Below are 22,085 nucleotides of genomic sequence, written 5' to 3' on the forward strand. Positions count from 1 at the left end.
GATTATTGAGGCTTCTGCTAGTAAGAAGAAACTTTTTAATGAGACAATTTATTCTTTGTAACAGTGATACATAAATTAAGCGAAGTCCCTTTTTATACTTTAGATTTTCATTTACTCTTGTGGCACAGAAATCTGAGGCATATTTTTTCAGGTGTTCAAGTCCCGTTACTTCATTCAAGTAGTAAATATTTCTTGAGCTCTAATTGCATTTTTGCCAATCCCTGTTTGTATTGTTCTTTTTCATATTTCATTCAATAACATAGGTTTCAGCAGATGAAGTACATGGTTCAGTAGTGATGCTGTTTGATTGGTGTCCAGATCTCTGAATTTGTAATCTCTTTCTTAATGAGAACTTCTGCTACCGCGGGCTCCAGAAGCTTGCTCAAGAGAACACAGAAGAATTCCACACACCTCTTCAAGCTAGGAATTTAGTCCTTGACCACAGTGAAGTGTTCCTCCCCGGGACAGCCACTTGAGTAGCCTGGGTCCCACCTCAAAAAGTACTACCTGGGGCCACACCAAAAGGAAAGAACCTTTGATGGCTCATCATATAGCATGCCAAGAATTGATGTAACTTTAGGGTCAAAGGAATCAAGAAAACAGAAAAAGGCAGAACCCTTACTAGCATTTGGGATCTAAAATGCTTTGTTTCTCCCTCTCAGTCTCTGTAGCTGCCCTTTATCACATGAGTGCTTCTCTTCCTTGACGGTATAGTGAGGGAGCATCTCTGTGTGCTAGGAATATGGCAGATGTAGGAACCACTTAGCAAAAGCCAGATGCAATATAATGCTAAGAACTTCGTATGTTATTCCATTCATTGTCCTGATAAAAGTACTGTCATTCCTTTTCCTAGGAGAATCTGAGAGTTTACAGAGTTGCTCGGTGGGAGGACTAGGGTGTAAACCAGTGTCTCCCCTCAAATCCTGCCCTTGACCACATGGTATGCTTATTCAGATGCACTCCCCTGCGGGGGGCCCCCAGCATGTACTGCTGACAGAAGGAAAGCAGAGCTGCTCCAAGAAGGGTGATGGAGACCAAGAGAACCTCACACGCCCTATAATCCTGAGTCTCTAGCTTGGAGTTGCTGCGGTCATTGTTAAGTAAACCCGGAACCCCATGTTTTCTAAGACTGCAATCAGTAGCAAAATGTGATTATATTCTAGCCTCCCCAAAAGACTTAAGAAGCACTTGCAACCTGCTGCGTTGTTAGAAAGTCACCTGTGTATAGTAGATATATTGTAGCTTTGCATGCAGACTTGGTGGTTCTTAAGCTGCTGCTGGCCACCTAGAGCTGGGGGCATTTGTAGTTCGTCTTATCTCATTGCTTTCACTAATCACATAATTACTACCACTGCTAGACTAGGAAATAGACCTTGGTCTTCCTCCATTATTTTTTTTTTTTTTTTTACAAATGAGAGGCTTATCTCATAGATAAAAGTGACTTGCGTAAAGCTGTACTGTAGTTAGCAGTTGATCCTATTTAAAATCAGGGCTCTTGACACCTGCTCTGAGGTCTTTTTTGCCTCTACTCCTTTCTTCACACCCCCACTCTGCTCAGGTGAGCTATTCTGACTGAATGACTCTTCTCTGCAGGGACTGTAGACTCCAGTTTGTTTCTTACAACTGAGCATTCAGCATCCATAGTCCAGTCCTGCCAGCACCTCCCTGCCTCCAAATGCCTCAGATGAAGATGGGCACCCCAAATATGAGGTCATTTGTTGCTAAGAGTTGGAGGAGCTCATAAACCACTGAGGAAGAGAGGATTGTTGTCTCCTGTGTGCTGAGCACTTCCAAGCCTTCCTGTTTGAACTCACAATGCTTCTGAGAAGACGTTTCCATTTGCAGATGAGAGAAGTGGGTCTATAGAAGTATTTGCTCACCCCGAGCTATGGAGCCAGTAACGAGCTGGCTTTGACTGTGGTCTGGCCAGATTCTTTCTGCTTCTGCTTCGTGGAGAGAGCATGGCTCATCCTCCTCATCTTCCTGTCCATTGTCTTCCTAGCTTACCTTTCCATTCTTCTCTTCTGTCTTACTCTCACTGAAAAAAAATGTTCTATGTCAAACTGGCCCCTGAAACGCCTAAATTCTTGTCTCTGCCTTCTCATCATGGCTGCTTCTGCAGTCTCCACTCTCCTCTACCAAGCCTTGTCCCCTGTCCAGGCTCCTAACGACATACTATCTGTCCTGATGGTGTTTAAAGTTCAGTTCCAGTATTGCCTTGGCCACAAGCCTTTTCATTTTATAGTAGAGCAGAGAAAAAGACCTAGGTTCAAAAAACTTCAGTTCGATCTCCGGTTAGCAGTCAGTGGCACCTTGAGGGGCTGAGGAGATGGCTCAGGACTTAAGAGCATGGGCTGCTCTTGCAGAGGACCCAGCACCCACGACTTTCATGGTCATCTGTAACTCCAGTTCCAGGAATCTCACCTCCTCTTCTGGCTCCCACAGATGCTGCATGCATGTGGTGCACAGATATACATGCAGGTAAAACACCCACACACATTTAAAAAATAAAATTAAAACAATTAATGGCATCTTGAATAAAGCTCTTGAGGAATTTTCTTTATCTCCTGTGATGGAGTAATAGTGCCTGCCAAGCTACTTCATCAGATTCTTCTTCAGCATATGGAGTCCTAAATCACATCCTTTCGAACTGGAAGGCACTGTGCTCTTAATTCATATTATTCCTTTTCCCTAGCTCCGTCCAAATTCAAAGTGTTTTTCTTTTGAATGGTTTACTACTGAAGATCAACATCAGTCCTTTCCAGTACTTTCTGGGCAGTGGCAGCGCCTGACTTCAATCCCAGCACTCGGGAGGCGAGGCAGATGGATCTCTCATTCAAGGCTAGTCTAGTCTACAAAGGGAGTCCCAAGACAGTCAGCACTGCTACACGGAGAAACCCTGTCTTGAAAAAACAAAAAACAAAACAACAAACACAGAAAAACCCAGTACCTGCCATGCACTGCCTCGTCTTTATTTTTGTGCCTGGCTTTATTGTGGTCTAAGAAACCGAGCAGATCCTTCCCCAGCCCTGTTTTTAAAAGTTGTCGCATCAAACTGCTTGTCTGTTTTCACTACCTCTCCTAATCTGTCCTGATGTCGCTTGTCCAGTCCTAGAGGCAAGCATGACCTGGATTCCTCTTCAGATCCTCAGAAGCACTCAGTATAGTGCTGTGTTTATAATGGTGCTTACCTGGGAAGTCTTGGGACTCTCATTTAATATGTGGATGTATCAGACACTGTTACATCATACTGAAGAAGAATCATCTTAAAATGCACTACTCTTTTGCAACTTTTGCATCAGCTGATAAACCAGACTTCAGTGTTTCACGGAACCTCTTTGAAGAGGTGCTTGTATTCTAACAGGCTATCTTAGTTACTCTCTGCTGCTGTGATAAACACCATCACCAAGGCAACTCATAAAAAAGAAAATATTTAGCTGGGAGATGGTGACACACACCTTTAATCTCAACACTTGGGAGGCATAGGCAGGCAGATCTCTAAATTCAAGGCTAGCCTGGTCTACATAGTGAGTTCCAGGGCAGCCAGGGCTACACAGAGAAACCCTGTCTTGAAAAACAAACAAACAAAAAAAGAAAGTACTTAATTGAGAGCTTGCTATGGTTTCAGAGGGTTGGTCCATGGTCGTCATGGCGGGAAGCATAGTGGCAGGCAGGTATGGCACTGGAGCGGTAACTGAGAGCTTACATCCTGACCCTCAGTCCTCCAACAAGGCCACAGCTCTTAATGCTTCCTACACAGTCCACCAATTGGGAATCAAACTTCCAAACATATGAGTCTGTGGGTGACCATTACCATTCAAACCACCACACATGTTAAAGCTAAAATTTGGGCTTTCCAATGTTCGTCTGTGAGATACAATTTGTAATATTTTCTTTTTAAAAGTCCAGAAAAGTTCAAACAGGAGAGAAGCTTGGAAGTAAAAGTCAGATCATGTTGAAAACTGAAATTGAAAGGCCATGTGATCTGCTTGTGTTGACCTTTGCCATGACACTGGAATCATTTTATAGAGGCAAAGTGCCCTAGATAATACTTACCCATTAATACTGGGTCTGACTCTGTCTAGTTCTCAGAGTCTACACTAAGCAGGTTTCTACTTAAAATAAAGCCGTACATTGTACAATCCCAACAATAAGCCTGTCATCCGTTACATTTCTGGGGGAAGAGAGGCCATGAGCACAGCCACTCAAGTCACACCTTCCTGGGGTGCCCTACAAGGGATAGGTGAGACTGACATCACCTGCGTCCACTCTTGAGGACCCACACGGGGCAGTGTCTGTCCTGAGGAAGGTTGCAGTCACACGTAGACACCGTGTCTTTCAACAACTGCTGTCTAGGTGAGAAGTGGAGATGTCACATTTACTTCTCCTACCCCGGTTGTGAATCAGTCATTATAAAATGTCCTTGAAGGGTATAGTCCAAGACACATTGATAGTTTCTCCTTCCCACTTCCCATGGCAATATGCTTATACTAAAAAAAAAAAAAAGTATTATGAACTTCTATAAGAAAAGTAAAGATTCTGGAGCATTGTATTTTGCATCTTAAAGTTAAAAATAGACCTAGGATGTTGATACAGGAAACCTGTTATTCTTGTAAGTAACAGATTATTGGAGAGAAAACAACCTAGAAAGGGATGCAGCAGCAGCAGCAGCAGCAGCAGCAGCAGCACCGGGGAGACAGCATGGGCATGCCAGAAACCCAACCATGGAGTAGCTGATCCAGGAGACACCTTTAGTTTCCTGCTAGTATCCCACACACTTTGGCTTGCTACCCTGTCTGACACTGCCCATCATTTAATGCCTTCTTGTTAAGGCCCACACTCCTTTGCATGGCACGGCCCACCTCACAAACTGTGTCTCCTTCCCATTTATTCTCAGCCCCTACACTCAGCAGGACCAGCCACTTTTCACTCTTACAAGGGGCCTGCTTCCTCAAACTGTAGGCCGTGCACCTTGCCACCCATCTTCCTCTCTCACAGGTTCTCTCTGCCGTTCCTGAAGCTTCCTCTATGCGGTCAGCACACACTCTCCTGCCTCTGCCCTGCAGCATTCCTGAGACCCCTATTAAAGTAGAAACTTAAGTACTTTATCCATGGACCTCTCCTGCTACATTGGAGACTAAGGGTCAGCTCTGCCCAGAACATCAGCGGCTGTTTGGTGAATGAAGGAAAAAAAAAGTCTGATTTTAAACTTGGCTTGAAGTGAAACCTCCAATTTAAAACTTTGTTACTCAACTGTTTGACCTCTTAAAAGTTCTTATCGTGGTGATATATTTAGTAACTAACTGGACCTCTCATTTCACAAGTAAAATATGTCAACCCCAACAATGGGATGTTTAGTTTTAATTATGTATATTTCCTATTTCACTAGGTTAATAAGAGCCCACCATTCTTGTCCTATCTCTCTGAAACAGGATGCTGTTTGTGACCCTGTGTGTTTGCCATGGCTTTAGATACTCACACCACTTGGGGGGTGCCCCTGAAATTTTGCAGTGCCTATCCTGAGCTATCCACTGCTGGTCTCAGTCTGGAGTGACCTCTTCCATCCTCTGTGTGGTCCTCCTTTATTTATCATTCCAGGTTCATCTTAAGTCTCTTTAAGGGCAAGACTTCTGATTTTAAATGCTTACTGTTTCCTTATTGCAATGTTTGGTACAGGACAGACTCTTAATAAACCATTGTTGTTGGTGGTTGGTTGGTTGGTTGGTTTTTCAAGACAGGGTTTGTCTGTGTAGCCTTGACTGTCACGCTTTGTAGACCAGGCTAGCGTCAAACTCACAGAGATTCGCCTGCCTTTGCCTCCCAAGTGCTGGGATTAAAGGCGTGTGCCACCACCACCAGCTTTAATAACCATTCTTGAGTGAAGGAGGACCACATTGAAGCATGCTAACTGTAATTTCCTACCAATTGTCAGTTAATCTGAGTGAAACAACACATTGAGCAGAGACGGCTTCTTGCACAGGAATGTTCCCTGCAGCAGTGCAGGAGGTCTTCATTCTATCTGTAACATGTTGGCAGCATAAATACACATACATGTCAGTAGATCCTGTCCACATGATATAACAATCAAACGTGCCTCCTACATATGTGACCTACAGCATAGTCCTTAGCAGGCCATGGTGTGGAATAGTCTTTTGTGCACAATTTAGCTTTGTGCACAATTTAGCTTTGTACCAAAAAAAAAAAAGAAAATAAAAGAAAAGAAAAGAAAAGAAAAGAAACCCTACAGTTGTGCAGCACTAGGCAGGTCTGTCGTTGTGTGGCAGTCATAGGACTTAGTTACAAAGCGAGGACGCTCCAACACTGGTCTGATCCAGTCTCGCTGTCCACCGTTTCATATGTGCTGTCTTGGTGGAAACCTTGTTGTGGGGCACGGCACTACCCCGTTCCCATCAGCTGACTGAGAACTCTTGCCTTGGTTGTTTGGCTGTTGTCTTATCCTTCTCTTTCTGTCTCACAAATGAGAGGCTGTGATGAACAGAGAGAGATGGAGGGCACATTCTGTTGATGGTCAGGTTACTGTGCCTCCTTTCTGTACAAAGGACGGCTTATTACATGTGTACTTGACAATGTACTTAAAATCATTGCAAAGTTGAGACAGATTTTCTTCCCTATTCCAGACAATCAGTATCCTTGTAAATAAGAATCCATAAAATTGTTCTCTGAGTATTACATTTTTTTCCAAGCATGCACAAGTATACTGTGTTATTTGAGTTCCAAGGGTTTTATAATGTTTTTTACTTGGAAATCAAATTTTATATCTGAAAGGTTAATGGAGAAAACTAATTATGCTATCTGGTAACCAAATGTGTGATGAGACATTTGTCTCTGTAATTAACAGCAAGGAACTTTTATGGTTTCATAAAATGGAGTGCTGCATGGAGTATGCTGTGAGCATTTGTTTGGATGAGGTGTCCAAAACAGAGATGTTTATGGACGACATAAAGTTGAACTGAAATGGAATGCAGGTGTCTGTGCATCTTACAGCATTTCTCATTGTTGAAGTGGAAGCCAGAAGATTAATAACTTTACTTTGTCATGATAAAATAAGTAATGTGTTCTTGGAACAGTGGTACGGTACATAAGTTACTCAGTAATTCCAAGAATTTATTCTGTTCCAGGAATAATATCCTTAACAATTTATTTTTACAGAAAAAGTGGATGCAACATAATAGACTGTGAAGTTGCATGTGTGGTTAATGGAATTATATCTCAAACATGACTTCACGCCTACATATAAAATGTACAGAATCCCACAAAAATGCAAGGTTAAGATACAACTAAAAAGTACAAAGTCAGAGGAGGCAGAACTTAAGGCTCTTCCATTAACACTCTCTCATTCTCATCGCACATATATAATTTTTTCGATTACAGCAAGACTTTAATGGGCACCTTAGTATGCACTGCATGGACCATGGCTGGGGAGCTGCAGCCACAGAACACAGCTTTAGGATTTCCCACAACTTCAGTGTTCTTCCTTTGAATGCTCCTCCGGAAGGGAACACAGCAGCCGTGTGTGCCCTCTCATGACCCCACTCTCCCTGGGTTACTCTGGCCATTCTTCATTTGTCAAGTAGAGGGATCTTTTTCTGACATCTTCCACCTTGGATGGATCTATTTCTTCACTAGGGAGAAGAAATAGATACTTCCCTTGGGAAAAGCTTCCTTCCGTAAGACAAGATTGGGCAGAGGTACCCAGTGGTCCTGCTTGTCACCCCGTGCTTGCTCGATAGGAAGAAGTTCTTTCGAAGATGCCACACTTGCCAGCTTACTTTTTTTTCAATTAAAAAAATTTTTAATCTGTTTTTTATGCATTGATATTTTGCCATGGGTGTTAGGTCCCCTAGAAATGGAATTACAATTGTGAGCTACCATGTGAGTGCTGGGAATTGAACCTGGGTCCTCTGGAAGAGCAATCAGTGTTAATTCTTAACCGCTGAGCCATCTCTCCAGCCCCTGGTAGTTTACTTCTTACAGGTCGGTTTTTAAAAGCTTTCCTTGACTAAATCTTCCTAACATATCTGTTAATATAATTTATTTTGTATTCATTGTGTGGCTGTCTATTGAACCGCCACTAATGTCAGGCTAAGAGATGTTTCACCCACTGGGTTGAGATGAGGGAAGTAATGGCACTGTGGGTACTCGGAGCAGCAGAGACTCCGGGGTACTCAGAACATGGCCCTTTAGAAAGGGGCCTTTTCTTTCCGTTTAGCTGTTTAAGCGATTCTGGTGTGTGCAAACCAGTGGGTCTCTGCGTCTGTGTTTGTTTCTCGTGTCTTTCCTTGCACTCTTGTCCTTCTGTGTGTTTATTTTGCCCTGCTCTGATGTGTTATGTTTTATCTTATATTTTATCCAAGGGGCTGAGTATTCAGAGAGATGATGGCATAGTAGGAACAGAAACATGGAGGAGCTTCAGAACTGCTGGAAGGCCTTCATTTTATACATAAAGCCGTGGGCCTGCTGGCTGGCTGTGACAGTTACTAACTAATTAGATTCTGATTGAATTGTTCTGAAGGGAGACAGACATTGCCTATGTGATCCTAGTGATCAGCCAGACCTGAATGCCTCTGCCATAGACACTGGGGGAGAGGTGGCAGGAACCAAGACTCCAGACTGAATGCTACTGCCGTAGATATCAGGAGAGAGGTGGCAGGAACCAAAACTCCAGAAAGGAGCAAGGAGGCCAGACAGGGAGGCTAGTGAGCCATGTTGAGGATCTGGGACTTCATTCTAAAGGTTTTGGCATTTCATAGCAGGATGTGGAATAATTAGATTTGCATTTTTGAAAGAGCCCACTAAAGTCAGGGTGGAGAAGGGTGGTGCGGAGGCTTTAGGGTAGAAGCCTCGAGTAATAATAGGAATGAAGTTGTAGTAGTGATGGGGAAGCATCCTAAAGTAACTGAGAAATGACAAGAAACAGAGCTTAGTGATCCAGCGGCTGGAGGAGTGGAGGAGAAGAGGAATGGTTCCCCGGTTTCTGGCTTGAACGGCTAAGTTTACTAAGACTTGGAGATAGGCACAGTTATAGCAACATAAAGCTGGAGATATGCTGTTAAGATTGATTTTGCCATGTCTAAGAGAGGTTGTCTAATACACAATGGAATAAGTGGGACCCTGAAGTGAAATGTGCACCGGAGTTCTGTACACACGTGGTTAGTGGAGACTAGAGAGAATCACTCACTCCAGAGAGAATGTGGAGGGCAGGAAGACACCTGAACAGGTGTTCTGAAAAACTAAGGCATCAAAGGTAGTGCTTTGCATACCAGTGGTTTTGACATAGAAATGGGTTGTGATATCAATTTAATGGATTATCATTAGCACTGAGAACAGTAACTAGCAGCAGCAGCAACAGTAGTAATAAACAAACAAATAAATAGAAAATGTCAGAGTGCGTTGCATGCAAGCATAATGAATTAATGAAATTCATGAAACTGTCATCACATTTGTGTGCATGCTATCCATGTTCTAGGTTGTCATGGACATGTTTCTTACTTGAACCCTGCCATGAAGTTGGGAAGCTCCTCACCTAAGCTGCCATTGCTTAACTCTAGGGATTTCCACTAGCCTCACTCCTAGGCTGTCACTCCAGGTGCCTCTGGATGCAAGGCTACCCGAATTCATGAGATCTTTAAAGGAAAAGGCTGCACATGTGACCTGTTCTCATCATCATCTCTATTATTTACATTGAAAACAAAACTGTAACAGCATGTGTATCTAACTTGCAATATTTTGATTTTTTTAATTACTGAAGAAATGTAATACAGCCAATACTCAGTCATGTTCACATTTAGCTGACCCATGGTGTCGATATGGAAATTAACATCTTGGGAAACAGAGATTTGCACTGTGTATTAGAGCTTTGTCAGAAGAGTTCTGTACAGTAGATTAGAGGATCAGCATTTCAAATTATATTGAAAAGACTGTCTCTTTCCAAACAGTAAGTTATGAATATTTCATCTCACTGACTGAAGGCAAGGTTTTTATTTACATTACTATAGGTATTCAGAAGCATCTCATTTTGATTCTGTGTGTGAGTTTATTGTTGCTTTTGGTTTGTTTTGCCTTTGCAGTGCTGTGAATTGGAGACAGCTCTTAATCTACAATCTTGTTATTTTTTGTCCTATTGTATTATCAGTGTTTTTCTATGTAGGTCATAGAATAACTCACATAAATACACTCAGATTCATTCTACTTTTACCAATAAAGCACTTGTCTTTCATAAAACTAACAGGTTTATACGAATCAAGTTTCTAATTTAAAAGGAAATGCATGAGCCTCATTGTTCTTAGTCTGGAGTAGCACAGCCAAGTCAGACCCATAAAGATGCTCCTCTAAGGAGTCCATTGCTACCACCATGTATGCTGACATAAAAGTCGTCAACGTGCTAAGCTACATCCGGATTATGTGACAGCAACTTCCCGGATACCACACAGCATGACCTCGACAGAGAGCCCCTCTGCCTTTCACTGTCTACTTGAGTGAAACACATGGACCTAGACCCTGGCTCCATCCAGTTCAGTTCTCTAACGCATCCGCTAGCTTCTCCTGAGGAAAGTCAGATACCAGAGTTGGAAACTCTCAGCTTATTCTCGGCTGAGCAGGTGTGCCTGATTCTGCTGCCACTGTACGTCTCAGGCTAGCCATGAATGCTCTTCAGCACATTCTAGGTGGTAATATTATGATGTAACTCCCGAAGATTATACTTGCTAGAGGGCCTAGGACAGTGGTTCCCAACCCTCCTAGTGCTGTGACCCTTTAATACAGTTCCTCATGTTGTGGTGGCCCCAACCATAAAATCATTCTCATTGCAACTTCATAACTAATTGTGCTACTGTTATGAATCGTAATGTAAATATCTGATATGCAGGATATCTGATAGGCAACCCCCAAAAGGGTTGTGACCACAGGTTGAGAACTCCTGGCCTATGACATAGTAAAAGTTATACAGAAAGTAGCTTAAGCATTATTTCCCCTATATGCATATAAATTCCTTTATAAATCACACAATTTTTGTGGGATTTCAGTGGAAGGTGATCTCAAGCACATATTCCACGAGCTGCAAACTACAGAACTCCCCAGAACCGTTCTTTCCCAGCTCTCTTTGCTTTGTTCCCTAGCCACGTCAGTCTTTTCTGCCTAACTCCATTGTGATGTTTTTATTCCCAGAGCTATTCTACGTACTGGTTGCCTTATACCAAAAGTACCAAGTGTGTGTGTGTGTGTGTGTGTGTGTGTGTAATTTTTTTTCAAAAAAGTAATGCATATTTGAAAATTCTTTTGAAACTTAAAGTTTGTGAAGCTGGAAATGGGGGTAAAACATAAAGGATCCAATCGCCATTGCACCCTCAGTGTTAATAATAATGTTTGTGGAAATACGTGTCTGTAAATGTGTGTGCATTACCAGGAGAGAAAATTGAATTACATCATATCATGTGTTGCAATTTTTTTCACTTAACTAAATCTGCATTTGTTTCACTCATAATTATTACCTGCCTTAAACCAGCCAGGCAGTTGTAGGTCCTGGTGATCCAGTAAGAATGTGGTCGTGATGAACACAGCCTTCGTGGAGTTTATACGTACTTTGGTCTGTTTCACTCCCTGCGTACCTGTTATGAAGTTCTGTAAATGCTCCATCAATATCTTGGGTTGTCCCCAATATTTCCTTACTGCAATGAATATTTTTGTACTGTGTCGTAAATGGTTGTCGAACTGTTTCTGCAGGACTAATTCCTACAAGGGGGCTTGCCAAATTTCACTCCAAAAAGGTATTTTGTTTTGTTTAACAAATTATACACCTACCAGGAAAATATGAAGATAGGTGTTCCGCTCTTCAAAAACGGGCTTAATGAATCTCTGATATTTGCCAAATTAAAGGATAATGAATTTCACAATAATTTTCATTACATTAATCATCAGGGACATAAAAATTAAAATATTTATCGAATCATTTATTCCTCTCGTGAATTATATTTTGTCACTTGTCTAGTTTCCAGCTTAGCAGAGTCCTCGAACGTGAGAGCATATTTACTGTCTAGATGCCCTTACAGAGTACCTGACTCACCACCTTAATAATCTGTGGCCACTTTTTTGCCTCTTTCCCATTCCATGGCATCCAGACTATGCTGTGTGGAGCCCTTGGAGTTCTTGAATGCCCTCCAAGGCCTTACAGGAAGCTGGGACCTGGCACAGCCTCTTCATCAGAGCTTGCTTTTCTCTATTTATTGGGGTTTCACTAAAGATTGTAGTTTACAAAAGGGTTCACTTAGAAAACCATTGCTCTCTTCTGCCAACTGTTGCTTCTCAGGTCACGTTTTGCAGATTGGAATCCCAGCCTTGCACATTCCTGGTAAGCACGTCCCACCCCCACGGAGGGGTACCTGCTAGGAGCCTTGAGAATCTTCAGAGTTAATGAGTCTGGAATGAGGTGCTAATCTCAAGTCCTCTCAGAGCAGAGCCTACTTCAGATTCCTTTTCTTCTACTTCACTGGCTGAGATCTGTAGAAGTGAGGAGCCAATCTCCCTCACTGCTAGCATTTGACAGCCGTTAGCTTAGTCTCCCCTAAGACACGGCCCCACACCAGCCTGCACAGGTGTCTGAGAGGACATGTTTTAGGCCAGTTGTACTGTCTTGGTCGGCATATGCTTCCCACTGCTAAGCTCAACATTTTTGTATTTACTTTAGCATGCTGTTACCTGAAAAACGCGAGGGGTGTAAGCATGCTTTTCAGAAGTACCCTCGGTGTTGTGCAGCCATTGCTGCTGTCTGGTTCCAGAATGTTTTCAGCATCCCCAACAGAAAAGGGTTCTCACTGTCACCTCTCACTCTGAGACTAGCGTTTATGAACTGGAAAAGCCAGCCCCTTAGGACCAGCCGTTGCCTACCCTCCAACCTGTAAGCTATTTTCTCAGTCTGCTTTTTCCCTTGTTGATAAAGAACAGTGTCCTGTTCATAACACCCTTAGTGTATTTGAAGATATTAAATTATTCAGTAACTATTATTTCTTAATAAAGTGGCACAACTTCTTTAACCTCTTTTCTGCTTCTTTTAATTGTTGGGGTTTTCATTATTTCAGCCTCTTTAAGACAAAACTGGACACAATAGTGTAGTAAAAACCTAACCAGCAGTGAGCACTGTAGCTTCCCTGAGTCTGTCCTTTTGTTCTGCTAGGCAAGTGACTACTACGTTTCATACTGTAAGGGAGAAAGGAATGGAGTTTGTTCACCACCTCAAGAATTGTGGAATTTAGAAAGACTGGGTTTCACTTACCGTCCATCTTAGAAACAAGTGTAGTCATACCTCCATTAATGTTTAAATGCGTACTTTGAGCTGTCTGCATCCTATTATACATTAAGAGAAGATCTAGGTCTGTGTAAGGTGTCCAGCAATTCCCTGGAATTGTTAGTGGTCCTCAGGAATAGTCTGTCCAGAGAGGGCAGCCTTGGTCAAGTTTACATGGCTACATTTCCAAGTGCCTACTTATCTGACTTTATCAAAACAAGGTTCTTAGAGCTGTGATATAGCTCAGAGATACAGCAGACACTAGGGCTGGAGCTTTAGTCCCCAGCCTGAATAAATAAGTACCCAAGGCTTGGTATATTCTCACATCTCTGTAGCCTTCTTTTTGTAATTCTCTGGCTACTGTTAATACCCATTTGAGTACATGAGCTAGAAACCTTAGAGTTATCTGTCATAGATCTTTCTTTGACATCCTTCCACCTCATTCTTCCAGGAGCTAATCACTAAGCCCTTTTGATTAAACTCTTAATGTCTTCTTTCCCTTTCCCACTCCTAATGGTGTCAGAAACTCATCTCTGTGTAATCTTTAGCAATACTCACCCGGGTTTCTCTCCACACACGAGTTTCACCATCACCTTCCCAGATTGTTTTTCTAAAGGACTTATCTGATCATTTCTTATCTTTCTACTAAAAAGATAGTGAATTTAAGTTACCTAGTACAGTAACTCATTGTCTCCAGAGTAAAATTCTCCCTCGACCTGGCATGTAAGGCCATTGGTGTGATGGTGGCCTTACTGTGCCTTTCCTCACCTGCCATGTCTTTAGAACTAGGAAGCTTCTGACACAAAGAGCTGCTCTGAACCAAGAGTTGATGGTGGCATGTCTCTGTGGGCATCTTTCTGAGGCTGGAATTGGGCAGTGTAAGGAGCCAGAAGAAAGCCATTTCCCTCTCCCCGCACGAAGAGAATGGATTAATCCAGGGGCTGCAAAGAAAGCAGAATCTTTGTGGAAGAATCATGTCCTAGCTCAGGAAGGAAACTGAAAATGTGCTCTGAAAATAGCCAGGCAGTTTGCTAACTGAAGTTCTGGGACACAGAAGAGAAGGGGTCACTGGGCCTGGGAGAACTGGGTACATTTTTCAGAGCAACAATTTAATACCAAAGGATTTGGGGAAAGGTGTTGAGAAGTTTGGAGGGGAATGTTTGTGCCTGGTGTTCTTTGTATCTTGGAGGCCCTGATAAATGTCTGTTGAATAATTTAGTCAAGTGCCTTTTCACTCTGTCCTATTAATATATTACTTGTTTACTCCCTCTGTGTTGGCATCTGCTTCTGCTAGGCCTCTTTCTGTCTTATAAGTCAGTTCCTTCAATTTCTTAAGAAAGACCTAGAAACTCTTTACTATATACCAGCACTTGGCGATCTGAGTGCAGATGCATGGCGACTTCATGAGGGAATAAGACACATGGAGGTGACAAACTATCTTTTTCGTGTAGTACCCAGACTGAATAATTATGTCCTGTCAGGTATAGCCTGGTTGAATGAGTGACCTTCTGTGTGGAGGCTGCTGTGTTGGCCTGTTCCTTCTCACACCATGCATGACATGAATGTTTTATGTGAAGGAAAGTGATCTAATAGAGTCTCGGCATTGAAGAGTAGACTTCAGCCTACAGTAGTTTCTGGACCTTGTCTCCTTCAGTTATTCTCTGCCTTATTTTGTTCAGACAGAATCATTCTTACTGAACCTCGGGCCTACTAATTCAGCTAAACTGGCTCACTAGTAAGTTCTAGGAACACACCTGTCTCCTTCCCCTCCCAACTCCAGCACTGGAGTTACAGGCGCATACTGCCATGCTCAGCTTCTGTATGGGTCCTGGGGATTTGAACTCAGGTCCTCAGACTTGCACACAAGTGCTTTTCTGACTGAGCTGTCTCATGAGCTCCAGTTACTATATACTCTAGGAAGGAATTAAATTAAGGCCACCAAGACAGCCGCATGGCATAGCTCAACTAGAATGCGATTTCTTTTGTGTGTCTTTCCAAAGTAGATTAGTTTCTTGAAGCTGAATATAAGTGAAGATACATATGGTCTTGGAAAGGCATCAGGAATCCACAGGTTTCCTTATAGACTCTTGTTTCTCTAAACCATACCTCGTTCCTAAGACTGTTTCCTGAGACCTGTGCACAGAAAAGACACTGGCGCTTCAGACCCAGAAAGATGAAGAAGCTTCATCTTGGCCTCTTACATACTTTCTACCATATTTTTTAATCACAACATTTGGGATCTACTATGATAGGTTACCTTTATCTGAAGATGCAGTCACCTTCAGAGGCATTAGGTGTTATTAACATCTTGGAAACTATGAACTGCCTAAACACTTCTGGACTATTACCCCTTAGGTTATCATAGGTTATCATAGCCCAGCCCTGAGTCAAACCTCTATGATTCCAGAAACTCAAATAACTTGTTTATAGTCAGTGGCAAGTCAGTGCAGTTGAGAAGTGAATCTAGCTCTTCAGAAGACCATCCTAATCTACCCATTTTACCGGCTAACACGTGTTGTCTGGGCACATGTGTCTTGGCCCATCTACCCCCACTTTCTGTAAGTTGACTCAGCTTTTTATGGTGCCTACTTTAGTCATGAGGTCTCATTTCTGACTTTTTGCCCCATCTACCCTAATGTACAGTCAACTCTTTGCCTCTCTCTGCCAGAACTGCCCGTCCTTGAGTCCCAGGGGTTCCTTCACCCTGGGAACACTCAGCTTCTCCTCGCTTTTCTAGATGCAGGGAGTCTCCAGACAAGAAGTAGTTCATCCAGAGTTCATCCCTGAATGCCGAGTTGTCCACCAAGGAGCTTAGCCCGCTTCTTCAAAGACACTTCCCTCAACCAGTTCTTTTCCAACCTTCCCTCTGGTCTCTCAGCTTGTTTCAGAAGAGAGTTCTGTGGTATGTGCAGTTTTCTGTATTCTGTCCTTTACAATGCCCTGCAGTCGATAGACCTTGAGCCGGTTCTTCACAGCTCCATTCCCCCTCCGGTTCAGCTTATTCTGCTCAGTTTGCGCTTCCTTTAGAAGATGTTGTGATGTTGTGACCTTTGTAGGGGCTGCCGCCACCAGCAGGTTCCTCTGTGTGCTTACCACTGTCTTTCTTTCTTTACTGTGGGCTGCTTAGGATTCTGGGCATCTACATAGCCAAGGTTGGATTTTGTTCTATGCAAAACTCCAGTTGTATTTTCAGTCTTAATCTTTACAGGCTCAAGCTCTAAAGCTGTGAATCTAAGCAGTGACAAAGCATCTTTGCCCTTAGATTGTTCCAGAGTCCTTCTGAATCCCCACCCCTGTCCCCATGGTAGCACTTCATCATAAAAATCTCTCCTCCAGACACAGGCGAGCGGACCTTGGTCAAGAAGCATCTCTCTTCCTGTTGTGTATAGTGTTAGTGCAGAGAGGTGGCCTGGCACTGGGTCAAGAGCCTGTTAGCCTAGCCTCCTTTCCAGGGGGCCACAGTGAGTAAGGCAGAAGGAAGCTTGTGCCAGTGAAGACCAGCCTGCACACAGCTTTTCGTACTTCACGGCCAGTCCGAGCAAAAGGGCCAAGAGTGGAAACACGGGAAAGATGCTTCCTCCTGCTGAGTGTATGCTGTTAGGTGGCTGAGATTCACACTACATTTACCAGTAGGCTGTTTCCAGAATTCCTCTGGGAGCTCTTCCAGACACACCCTGCTCCACAGACATAGTGAGAACAGTATAAATTTTGTTGTCTCTGCATTATTTAAATCGTGCTTGGTCATTCATTCTCATAAAATCTGGATGTGATTTATTGTTTCTGTGTTATAACTTTGCTGGTGTTTGAAATAGAAAAAAATGTATAATCAATTAAGATATTTCTCCTCTCAATCATGTGTTAGCACATAATATTATAAATTTAGGAATGTGTTTTTCCTGCATTATGTTCAATATGAAAGGTAGAATTAATATTTTATTATCATTTTTAATATTGGAGGGGCTAGGATGCTGCTCAACAGTAGAGCACATTTTTAGCATGAGTTGATTCCCAGATTCCACCCCCTGAATTTTGAAGTTACCTATTTCAAAATAGCTTATAAAATTTCCTTACACAATACTTGGTAATAAAATACATTAATGAACTGAATATCTAACTAGATACTACAGAGTATGTATCTTTTTTTTTGTGAAACTACCAGGTTCTACCTGAACAATATGGTTTATATGACGCCAAGTGCATTAAGACATCATTATGTGTTTATTTATAATGCTACACTTTTCCTAATAGTTTCTTCTGTCTTTTTCTTCTCCTCAAATTTTAAATTTTAAGCATTTATTAGGGTGACTGCATGGCCATGCATATGTATTATGGAATAAGATTTTCAATGCTTAGGTTAGAAAAAAGCACACTTCATCTCTAAGATGATGCTCGTCACTGCATAGTTTAAGATCACATGCGGCCAGGGAGGTAAGACGGTGGTGAGCACATGTCCAGCACGGAACAGGCCCTGGGCTTTCCTTCACCATATGGAAGAAGAGAAGACAGTGTGTGTCTGCAGTAGCCTGCAATGTCTGTACAGTTTTGTAATTATGTTTATTATTATATATTTTTATTTTTTTTTTTTGGTTTTTTCGAGACAGGGTTTCTCTGTGGCTTTGGAGCCTGTCCTGGAACTAGCTCTTGTAGACCAGGCTGGTCTCGAACTCACAGAGATCCGCCTGCCTCTGCCTCCCGAGTGCTGGGATTAAAGGCGTGCGCCACCACCGCCCGGCTATATATTTTTAAAGTACAGCATAGAGATAGCTTAACTTTTTGTTTTGTTTTGTTTGGGGTGGGGGGGGAGGGTCTAAGGTAACTCTGGCTGGGCTGGAACTGGCTGTGTGGACAGGATGCCCCCAGCTCACAGATCTGCCCGCCTCTGCTTTTTGAACGCTGGTACTAAAAGGGTGCACCACCACCCAGCTGGAGTGCCTTGGTTTAAAAAAAATTTAAATATGCCCTAAGGGGAAAAGAATCTTAATAAAGAAATTGAAATTCAAAAAACAAAACAAACAAACAAAAAACAGATCTGGAGACTGGTTGCACAATAATACAGATGTATGTTCCTGAACTGTAAACTTGGAAGTAGTTAAGATGGTTAATTTGAGAACATACACATGTTTTCATCATCACAAAAAAGTCAGTGTAAGAGACATGAAGTTTAGAAACAATAGTTACCTTTTGCACAAAGTTCCCGAGTTGGCACTGCAGAGAATGTGCAATGGATTGGGGTTGGAGAGTCCAGCACATGGAATTTGGTTTCTAGAGACGGCAGAGCAGAGAGGCTGCCCATACAGCCAGTATCTAGAGCTGGGAGGCCATGCACGAGTCTCATCCAGGAGGCTGGAAACGGCCTCCCTGCTTGCTGTGCTGGGCCTCAGTATTTTTGTCTCCCATTGCCTCCTCAGAAGGCAATGTTGCTGCCAACAGTGTGCCATCCTGGAGAATAAATACCTGCTTCGCTTCCAGCCCTCTTTGCTCTGGCCTCTGCTCGCTGAGGCTGGCAGATAAGGGGACAGAGAAACTGTTGGTTACCTACCTGCCGTCAATTTCAGTTACCCACAGATGGCTGTGGTTGAGCAGATGGCTGACCTGCTGGCCTCACCTTTGTCTTCTCTTGGCTTTTTTTCTTATGAACCCTTACTCATAAAATACTTCCAAAGAGGAAATTGAAAGTTGGTTTTTGATCATACTCTAAAGAAACCTGCTTTCCCAGCGAGAACCGGGCCAGGAAACTGTCTTTAGGCCATAGCCAGTTTTCCTTCCCTTATGCGTTGTGAATTATTTAAGAGTATGGAATCAGTATTCTTTCCCATTTCCAGAGAAGTACTGTTTGCTTTGCAGGCTGTGGCAGTGGGATATTTGTGGTGTGTTTTCTTTTGTTAAGTTACAGTGCTAACTTTGACCCTGTTTCCATTAGGAGATGAAAACATGGAAATTAAAAAACAAATTACAGGGATGAGAAGATTACTGAATGACAGCACTGGGAGGATATATCAACGTGTTGGCAAAGAAGGAGAAAAACTAAAAGAAGAGCCCCAGGATTTGGAGTTAGTCTGGCCTCAGCGTTTGAACTCCTCTGCCGAGGCCACACAGGGCCTCCATCCTCCTTCACGTGGGGCATGGAATGAACTACCAACCCAAAGCGGGCAGTTCTCAGGGCAGTATGGTACACGTTCTAGAACCTTCCAGAGTCAGCCCCACACCTCTGCAAGTTCCAATGGTACGATTGTCCAACGTTCAGAGTATCCTTGTGGGCAGGTATCCTGGCTTATTTTAGTCCTGAGTATTGAGTTGTTTTGAGATCAATTTATGAAAATCTTCCTTAGTCACCCACCGCACTGGGTTGTTTTCAGTTCTTCTGTATGGGACTAAGGACCTCAGAGAGGATCTCACAGGGCTAGGCAAATAGTCTTCTACTTAACAGCGGCTCCCCTCCTGCGCTGGGTTATTTTAGAAGGCAGAAAGGGAAGACATAAGAGAAAATCTCGAGTGTATAAAAACTCCAGACTTGACGGGAAAATCAGTGGGTCTGCGCTAAAGAAAAGCAGGCTCCTAGTAGAGTTTTAATGAAGTAAGAATTCTTATCCACCAATACACAGACGGTGTTGTCACCAGAGCCTGGACATTAAAGCGGCAGCAGCTGCCGTTAGCACTAATAGAAGCTTTCTGGTCATGTTTTGTGTTAGTAACGCGTGCTCCTGCTTACCCTTCGCTTCACTTCCTCGTCAGTCAGGAGAGGCCTTCTTAGAGAGCACCTCACAGCTTTTCCTCTTGTAGAAGCCCTTTCCCTTACTTGCACAGGGGCACCTAAGACCATTGGAAAACATATGGATACTTGCATTATGATTCATAACAGTAGCAAAATTATAGTTATAAAGTAGCAACAAAATAATTTTATGGTTGGGGTCATCAAAGCATGAGGAACTGTACTAAAGGGTTGCAGCATTAGGAAGGGTGAGAACCACTGCTTTAAAGTCAGATTTCTTTAAAACCCCTGACTGTTAGGTAGAGAGTGGGGTTCCAGATTTTTTCAAAGCTTAAGAGAACAATTGATGCTTTTCTTGGTAATATTAATTTCCCATCCAGTGACACTGGATATTTCTTGGTTTATAAATTATGTATGGATGTGCAGATCTATAGTTTACACAAAGAACAAAGGAAAAATAAGGCATTTCAGATTCCTTGAAAAGTTCAGGATTTTCTTCCTTCATGTTCATTTTATGATATCTTTTGGTAAAAAGAAAGTTTTGATTTTTTTTTTCTTAAACACAATTCACAGTAACCAGCTCAGGGGACTGAGAAGCCATCCTGAGACACTGATGAGACAGTAAGGGGCCCTAGAGATGTAGGGTATCTTCTCTCCTCAGTGTTCCATAGGCAAGTATCCAGTTCACGTGCTGGCAGGCTTCCAGGCTAGAGGACGGTGCTCTTTAAAGGCTCCTCCATAAAAATAAAAAGTCTGTTCTCTTTAAAATTGGAAAATGATTTATAATGAGCTGAGAAGGGCTAGTTTTGCCCTCTAAAAAATCATAAAGATAGTGCTTAGATTAGTGCCTAGGAATATTCCGTAGCACCCTCTTAACTCTGCTACCAGTAAGAGGAAAGGGGGCCGTGTGGGTGTAGAGTAAATGTGACCTTCCCACGGCAATGATTTTTGGGTAATATGTTCTACTCACCAGTATACAAGAATGTTGGGTTTGTTTTAGAAACTGTTACTAATAAATATTAAATGTTACAAAATTCCTCCAAGTCATAGTCAAAATAGATTGTTTGTGTCTCTTGCTTGCACCATTTCAGTAAAAATAAATTATGCAAGGGGCTGAAGAGAGAGCTCAAGTTGTTAAAGTGTCTGTTACATAGTGTAGAGACCTGAGTTCAAATCCCTGAACCCACATAAAATCCAGGTGCAGCTTCTGTAATCCCACACTAGCATGGTAAAGTCAGAAAGAACGCATTGACCAATCAGTCTAAGCAGACCCTGTCTCAAAAACTGGAGGAGAGAGTTCAAGGAAGACAACTGATAACGATCTGTGCCCTCCATATATCCATAAGCATGCACATATGATTTAGTTATATGTGTGTGTATAGAAATATATACTCATACACACACGGTGCACACATGGACATATAAAATATGCAGTTGACTCTTGAGTAAAGTATGTTGGAATTATGCACATCTGCCTATAGGAAGCTGTTGTAGAGAATTGCAACAGCTTGTGCACACTCTCTGATGGACTTCAGTCTAGAAATAGTGAAAAAATTATGTGGAAGTTGGATATGTCATCAATGTATAAAATAGGTAGATAATATCATTTATTATTTACCATTATCATTTGCTACCAAAATACATACACTTCTTATTTTTAAAAAAAGAAACAACAACTAAGATTTATTATAACTTAGGTACACAAACACTATAGACTATTCATGATGTCATTTGCAGTTAGGAGAAATTTAAACAAATGTGCATTTTTAGATACCTCCTGTTACCATTGTGGGGAGTTAAAAGCGAAGTGGGATCTTCAGCTTCACTTGAGGTTATGCCCTGCACACCTCTCAGAGCTGCCCAGGGATCACTAGGATACAGCTGTGCCAGCCATGTGTTTCTTTGGGGTAGCTGGCAATTCTGAAACTGAGTCGCCTCTCTTTGCTACCATTTGAATGCTAATCCTTGGCGCTGCTCCAGAAGTAACCTTTAGTTCTTCTGTGGTTTTGCTGTGGTAAACTTCAGTATCTCAAATAATAATTATTAGGAGTTAGATTATATTCAATATATTGGAACAAC

The 22,085-nt window shown here is 42.4% G+C and overlaps 1 protein-coding gene across 5 annotated transcripts in view; it reads left to right on the forward strand.

Moving 5' to 3' along the window:
- Bend7 (BEN domain containing 7) overlaps positions 1 to 22,085 on the forward strand; it is an 84,171-nt gene that overhangs the window by 5,879 nt on the left and 56,207 nt on the right. For 4 of the 5 annotated variants that reach the window (XM_038334701.2, XM_038334702.2, XM_038334704.2 and 1 more), the window contains one exon: positions 19,218 to 19,520. In XM_038334701.2, coding sequence (XP_038190629.1) covers positions 19,218 to 19,520 — 303 coding nt within the window. Of the gene's footprint in view, positions 1 to 16,085; positions 16,200 to 19,217; positions 19,521 to 22,085 lie in introns of those variants that run through there. The other variant, XM_038334703.2, reaches the window with a different exon arrangement.

The sequence above is a fragment of the Arvicola amphibius genome, chromosome 6 (assembly GCF_903992535.2).
Source record: "Arvicola amphibius chromosome 6, mArvAmp1.2, whole genome shotgun sequence".
In the NCBI taxonomy this organism is placed as follows: Eukaryota; Metazoa; Chordata; class Mammalia; order Rodentia; family Cricetidae; genus Arvicola; species Arvicola amphibius.